At 40.4% G+C, this 8,201-nt stretch overlaps 1 protein-coding gene across 2 annotated transcripts; it reads right to left on the bottom strand.

The window, feature by feature from the left end:
• Positions 1–1,707: 1,707 nt before the first annotated feature.
• On the bottom strand, positions 1,708–6,372 carry tpd52l2b (tpd52 like 2b; the record flags this gene model as incomplete). Of its 2 annotated transcripts, none has more annotated exon segments than XM_039799736.1 (3): positions 1,708–3,083; positions 4,628–4,676; positions 6,328–6,372. In XM_039799736.1, coding segments are annotated over 3 exon segments (181 nt in total), but the record flags the coding sequence as incomplete, so codon positions are not given.
• Positions 6,373–8,201: the final 1,829 nt, after the last annotated feature.

The following is an 8,201-nucleotide window of genomic DNA, read 5'->3' on the forward strand; positions in this document are numbered from 1 at the left end:
AAAAAGTCCACCTCTTCTTGCAGAAGGAAACCCAAAGAAAACAACAAATTCACCTAACAGGAATATATTAAATACCAAAATGATCAACACGACAACACAAAGAAAAAAAACAAGAAAATGCACGTCCGATACCCTGGCAGCAGTTTGGAAGCCGGGATGTTGTTTCCAAGCGCTGCGTATCGGTCATTTCATGTTTGTTCACTAAAGGCCCAGCTCCGTCACCTAGAGCTCCTTCTCATTTATTGTACTCCTGCTCTTTGTTTTGGTCTAGTCTGTCGGGAGGTTTGGGCTTAGATTGGCAAATGATTCTGAAAATATTTAAGGTATACAAGAACTCTTTGATGATGATTTTGCGACATTGCGCTGACGCTGAGCCAGGAAACAAGAGCAACGCGTTGTAGCTGCAATAGAAAAGATTTTTGGCAACATTAATACACCTTCAGTGCCTTGACAAAATCGACTATGATCAGCCTCAACAAACAGTTCAAGACTGACCCAACGTTTTTGGCAATTGGTCAAAGAGTTGCCCTGTATATTTGTTTTTCTCTGGGAAATTTTGCAGTTAAATTGGGGAGAAAAGTGACGTTAACGGTCACCGTTTGTAAGAGCGTCGGTTTTTATCAGTACAAGCTCACAACAGTAAGAGCTACAGTGATTTGGTACAAAAAAAAAAAAGGGGGTTAGTTTGGCCTCGTGCAGTGCATGTGTGTGTGTGCTATCAGCACATTTAGTAGCATGTGTGTATGCAGCAAGGGGTTGTTGGCAACGGGTTTTTTTTGTGTTATTTTAATGGCAACAAGAGGTTTTCCATGACGCATTTGTGGCCCGTCGGACTATCACAATCTGAATATCTCAATGCTATCTCCTCTTTGATCAAACCAGTCTATACAACTTAAAAGAAAAGGAACAAAGAAAAAAAAACAGCCATGGTGTTTGGTGTTTTAAGCGCCCCCCCCCTTCCAGGCAGCGCGGCAATTGTTATATTCAAGGTTAAGGTGAGGTTTAGCTGCCTGGAAGGAGACGTTGGAGGCTTAAAACGCCATATCGAGCAACAGCCACTGCTTTTCTGCCAGCTAAATTCCAATAGGTGAAGCATTTAAGGTGATTAAGGCCGATAGAGAAGGCGTGGACATTCACCGGGGTAGTGTACAAAGCAGCGCGTCGTCTAACGCTGACTCCTGTGTGCTAACGGGAAGGGAACACCAGTCGAACCGGGGTGAAAAAGAAGCATGGTCAAAGTGGTCTCGACACGTATTCAACCCTCAGGAGAGGGGTTTAGTTTGACATGCTGCAGCAGCACATCGGAGATCCAGTCTGTTAAATGAAACCAGTTTGATTCGGTTCCTTCTTGTCCAAAACAAAAACGACCGCGGCTCCTTAACGAGTCAGGTTCACAAACATTTTAAAAGGTCCCATGGCATGAAAATGTCACTTTGAGGTTTTTTTAACATTACTATGCGTTCCCCCAGCCTGCCTATGGCCCCCCAGTGGCTAGAAGCGGTGATAGGTGTAAACTGAGCCCTGGGTATCCTGCTCTGCCTTTGAGAAAATGAAAGCTCAGGAATCTTCCCTTTATGACATCATAAGGGGAAATGTTACCTCCCCTTTCTCTGCTTTGCCCGCCCAGAGAATTTGGTCCACCCATGAGAGAGAGACATCATGGCATGAAAACAAGTGAATCATGGCAAGCTGGTCAAGGCCACACCCCACCCTCCACCTTGCCCCCCCCCCGCCTCAATATATAAAAGCATCCAAAAAGCAGCATGTCATGGGACCTTTAATATATTTTAGAACACAGATGTACTTTCGACTGATAATCTCCTGACAGAAAGGAAGTCGTGTCTGTGAAACTGACCCATAGTTTCTTCTGAAGTTTGTTTAGCCTCGCCCCTCTTTCTCTTAACCCCCCCCCCACAACCGATTACTACCGTTTGGCAGCATCAGTGACTAGATTTATTAGATTTCATAATATATATTTATACATATTGATAAAAGTTATGTAAAAACATTATGCAAAGCAGTGTAAAATAGTTTGTAATACAAAATGGTTTGAGGGTTGTTTTATTTTCTCCGTTTTTACATCCTGGGGGTGTTTTTAGGGCGTTACGCGAGACCTCGGTCTTCTTTGCATGGTTGCTATGGTACAACTGAGATGAGATATGCACATGCATGTAGCAGTAGAAGGTCTAAGAGGGGTGAGATGTGCTAGACCCCTCCCCCAGTCAAACCACTAAGCTCTAACCTGCAGGTGTAGCCTGCGTTCACACGGCGGGCATCCGCAGAGCTGTCAAGAGAACTCTGAAGAGAAGTTTGAGGGGGAAAAACCTGGGGATACGGTGGTGACACTAGTATGTGGTCACAGTGCGAATGCGACAGCAGTCAGAAAACAAGAAGCCAGAAACAGTAGTAGTTATAGACCACCATCTTGCTTATGCCCGTCAAATGCTCCTCCGCCCTCGGTCTGCAGAGATCCTGGTTCCTAAACTCGGGAGTTGGGGCCCAAAAAAATGCACCTGCAGAGTTACCTTTTGATGCGTCACTGCAGGGCTTATCCTAACAAACACCCAATCCCACAATTAAATGTGAAAATTCTCATTTAGACTTCTTAATCATGCCTTGTAGCCTTCTCTTTAGCCAGGCGACTGGCTGAAAACAGCAGCTCCCTGCTTAAAGAAAGGCCTGTGAAGAGGGCAGGAGACGACCCTCGACTCATTTGGACTAACGACGACGTCTAACGGGGGGGGGGCTGTAAATTATTCAGGTTTAGACATCAACAAAACATGTTTCCTTTTTCCTGGACAGCGAGGCAGAGGAGTGGAGGCCGTGGGACCAGCAGCGACCCCAAACCCACCAGTCCTTCACCCCCCATCTGCTTCTACAGACCTCGGGGCAACTGAGTGGTGGCGAGTCAGTGAGGTGATAACAGTACAGTCTCAGGTCGTGAGGAAGGTGGCGGTGAGGAGGAGGAGGAAGAGGTGGGGGGGGGGGGGATGCGTTCAGAAAGGTGGGTTCTCCTGAGTGGGGGTGGTGTCAGTGGGGGAGGTGACGGCCTCTCCGTTCCCTTTGGGGCCCACGACCTTGTACTGAGGAGAGGACACGATAGATAGATAGATAGATAGAGAGATAGAGAGATAGAGAGATAGATAGAGAGATAGATAGATAGATAGAGAGATAGATAGATAGAGAGATAGATAGATAGAGAGAGAGAGAGAGAGAGAGAGAGATAGAGAGAGAGAGAGAGAGAGAGGCTTTAACACAGACTCATCACAGTTTAGGTTTCCTGCATTTAAAAACCATCAGCGTGTACCATAATCATTAATACATGCCCTAATAAACCTACGCTAAAACAGTACACTATGATGATTAGCATGTAGCATCAGCTGTGTAGAGTTAGTATGTAGTATGGATGTGGGCTGCACCTCTTGTGAAATGATATAAATAGTCAAACAAAAAGGTGTACATGTTATTGGGGATGGAACCAGGGCTAGCCACTGTGGCTAGTGGGTTTCCAAAAGCTACTAGCCCACTCGGCATTTTCACTAGCCACGATTACATTTTATTTGAATGAAGTGGACTACAGTGTGCTACAATTAACTTCATTCTGTTCTGACCTTTTTAAGACCATTATGAATTATATTTTAGACCTATTTCGCGAAAAAAAAAAAGAAGTAATTGTCTGAAACAATTCCCTGATTTCCTCGTTGGCATTATAGGACCGGTGTCTCGATTTGGCTGCTAAATAAACTGCACATTGGTATCATTTGTAGTCCTAATACAGCACAGAATTAAAAACAACCATTTTAAAGCACTGTGGGAACATTTCAAAGAGCATTAGAGGTAGCGTTACATTGACATAGAACAATTAAGACCTGTTGAACATTATGTAAGACCTAGAACACAATAAGTCAGCGAATTTAAGACTATGGGGGATATTTTGTGGGTTCGTGGGCGGGCGCTAATGTCAAGCCCTGGACGGAACAATACATGATCTGGATCGAGTCAGTGATCAACGATCCAACATCATTGATGCAAAGTGACAATACAATACAGGATATCTTTAAGAAAAGAAATGTAATAATACATTTAAGAAATAAAATTGTCAAATCATATTTTAGTTGCTTTTCGTGAGTTGGTATATATGGAACTGATTGTGATAAATAAGCATTGATATTGTCTTAGATAATTGTGGCAGACTTTGTGATATCAGCAAATATCACATCGTTGTCCAAAGTATTGCTATATCAAATCTTGACAAAACTTATGATTTGCATGCCTACATGTTATTCTATAGCCCTTTAGATTTGTACATGTGGTCTTAGGTGTCCTATGGTTATCTTATAAAGGGTTAAAGTCAACTTGGTAATAATCTGACATTAAATGCTACTTGTAGTTCATTTAAAAATGATTATAGAATAAAATCCTCTTTCAATAAACATGGAAAGAAGGAAACCTTTAACTCAACAATCAAACAAAGCTGGCGACCAGAACAACACACATCTTGACAATCACAAGGCATGGATCACTTGGCTGCTACTAAAGTACTGGTAGTGGAAACACTGAGTCTTACTATGACATGGAGGCAGAAAGAGTCACATCAAGGCCTACGGCTGCAGCCCTACAGGCCTACCTTCAGGTTCCCCACTTTATCCTCAAAGGACTTGAAGGTTGCAGAGTTCCTGCAGAACAGAGACCACAAACACACCTTAACATGACATGTAATGGCACCAGGGTAAATAAAGACAACCGTGACCTCCAGCTGGTGACAGAAAAAAAAAGAATATCCGTCTAAATATACAGTGCTAAGTTTACACACCAATGCTAAAGATGACTAAAAAGAGGAATGTGCTTGAAGAAGCATGTGCTTATAAAATGTCTCATTTGTCCCCCTGTCCATCAGAGCCCTGAATAGACAGCCAGCCTAACCCCTGAAATGCTGTTCTTTTTACATACACATGCACATTTGTACTTTTCTTTTTATCAGGATTTTATGTCAATAAGGCAGCTGACCATCACTGCACATATGACGGCCATTATGATGTGTTGGACAATGGGCAGTGTCATTTTGTTGCCTAGTCTCTGCATGCACCATGAGCACATCTATACAGCAGCAGTCTGTGTACTGTATTTATGCAATATGCTGAATATGTGTTGAATTCTTTAAACAGCACATACTGTTTGTCCAATACAAATTTTGTTCGGGACATAACTATCTAACTAACTAACTAACTATCTCTCTCAAATATGGAGACACTGGCACAAATGCCTCTTTTTAAGTAGAATGATGTATTTAAATATATTTTGTATTATGACTCTGGGATGATTTATGCATTAAGTATTGTGCTGTCATTTTATTTTAATAAAGTATTATCTATCATGTAAAAAACACAAATTTACTGTTTTATGCTTCGCTGCAGCCACACTAATACTGTCCTAAACTGTCTAATACTAACTAAACATACTTCTAAATGTTTAGAGTGTAGAATATGATTTTACTTTCTTATAAATATTGTGTTACTGTCCCATAAACCGTGAACCTTCCTAAATTATAAAATGATGCAGAAGATGATATAACACGGATGACAACTTCAATTTCAACCATGACATGGATTTAAAAGAGATAAAAACATAAGAAAAACATTGTTATTCCCCCACAATTTGTGGACAGTGGGCAAAAGACTATACACTGTATTATACACTGAACAAAATGAGAAACATTACACTTTTGTTTTTGCCCCAATTTGTCATGAACTGAACTCAAAGATCTGATACTTTTTCTATGTCCACAAAAAGGTCAATTTCTATCGGTCACAAATCTGTCTTAATCTGTGTTAGTGAGTAAAAGGCCACTCTAAAATGTGCAGTTTTACTGTATTTTATTGTGTCCAGCCTAAGACACACCTGTGCAATAATCCTGCTGTCTAATCAGCATCTTGATATGCCACACCTGTGAGGTGGATGGATTATCTCGGAAAAGGAAAAGTGCTCACCAACACAGATTTGTGAACAATATGAGAGAAATGGGCCTTTTTTCTGTACGTAGAAAAAGTCTTAGATCTTTGAGTTCAGCTCATGACAAATGGGGGCAAAAACAAAAGTGTTTCGTTTATAATTTTGTTCAGTGTAGTTGACCTTTACTCAACTTAAAAGATCCCGTGGCTAAAATCGGTCCGAGAAGGCCGATTCATACCAAGCACAGACATCAACAGATACAGCAGCAGCAGCGCAGTAAGACAGCACTGAAGGTTGAGCTAGTGTGTGAATGTATGTTGTGTGTTACACTGAGTTCAAAGGAAGCAGTACAGAGAACAGGTTTGTGTGTTACTTTACCTCATAGCAGGCATACTTATCGAGTGGCGAATGGAATAGTTGCTACTTTGTAAGCGTTAAAAGAGAGAAGACAGAAACGCAGGTGTTATAAAGAAAGCAAGTGCACACACGCACGCACACACAAATTATACAATTATTACACTGGTTAAAGTGCTGTAGGTGGTTAATAGTCTGCCCTTGACATAGCTTTAAACAGTAAAACACTATTATCATAATTATCATATAGGAATAGTACTAGCTTTGTATAAATACTGTAAACAAAAGACCAGGATGATTAGTTGCTTATTGGTTGGTGCTAATTTATCGAAATATGATCTCATGTTTGCTCGCTGACATACACAGAGAGAAGTCTCCTAGGAACATTCTCACAATATTAGGAAGAAAACACCGTTGGAAACACTATTTTATGGGTCACATAGATTCCTATATATTTCGCTCATGAAAGTTTATTTATACATATATACATATATATATATATATATACATATATATACACACACACACACACACACACACACACATATATATATATATACACACACATATATACACATACACACACACACACACACATATATATATACACACATATATATATACACACATATATATATACACACATATATATATATACATATATACATATACACATATACATATACACATATATATATACACATACATATACACATATATATACACATATATACACATATATATACACATACATACATATATATACATACACATATACATACACATACACATACACACACACACAGAAAACACACACAAAAAAAAAAAGACACACACAGAAGACACAACACAACACAACAAGAGCAGAGAAAGAGAGAGAGAGAGAGAGAGAGACAAGAGAGAGAGAGAGACAGAGAGAGAGAGAGAGAGAAAAGAGAGAGAGAAGAGAAGAGAAGAGAGAGAAAGAGAGAGAAGAGAGAGAGAGAGAAGGAGAGACAAGGCAGAGAAGACAGAGCAGAGACAAAGAGAGAGAGAGAGAAGAGAGACAGAGGAGAGAGAGAGAGAGAGACAGAGGCAGAGAGAGACAGAGAGAGAGAGAGAGGAGAGAGAGAAGAGAGAGAGAGAGAGAGAGAGAGGAAGAGAGAGAGAGAGAGGAAAGAGAGAGAGGAAAGAGAAAAAGAGAGGAAAAGAGAGAGAGAGAAAAAAAGAGAGAGAGAAAAAGAGAGAGACAGAGAGAGAGAGAGAAAGAGGCATATATATATATATAGAGAGAGAAGAAAGAGAGAGAGAAAGAGAGAAAAGAGTATATAATATATATATATATATACATAGAAAAGCCAAGGAAAAGAATATAGAGAATTAGAACACACAGGTTCTTAATGGAATGAATGCAGGAAAGAAATGGAAAAGGAACTTAGAAATGGAATGGACCACAGTGAAGGACATGGAGGTTAAAGACACGGAAATAGGAAACAGGAGAATGGAATATAATGGTAGGAAACTGGAGGTGGATGGATATAGTGAAATATCTTGTGAGACAGTGGATAAATAGTGAGGATAGACACAGAAAAGAGAAGGAAAGGACATGGATGGAATTGTAGAGATGGAATGGATAATGGAGGAAGGAAAGAAAGATATTCAGGTGAAGGAAAAGATATATACGAAATAGTAGGGGTTGGAGGAACAATGGAAGGAAAGGAAAATATATATAGTTAATGGAATATAGGAAAGGAAGGAAAGGGGAGGAATGGAATATAGGGACGAAATGGAGGAATGGATGGATGGAGCACAGAAGAGGTAATGGAAATGAAGAAGGAAATGGAATGGAATGGAATGGAATGACGAATGGAATGGAAAGTGGACATGGAGGAGCCAGTGGAAGGGGGGGAATGGAAGAA

The sequence above is a fragment of the Perca fluviatilis genome, chromosome 5 (genome assembly GCF_010015445.1).
Source record: "Perca fluviatilis chromosome 5, GENO_Pfluv_1.0, whole genome shotgun sequence".
In the NCBI taxonomy this organism is placed as follows: Eukaryota; Metazoa; Chordata; class Actinopteri; order Perciformes; family Percidae; genus Perca; species Perca fluviatilis.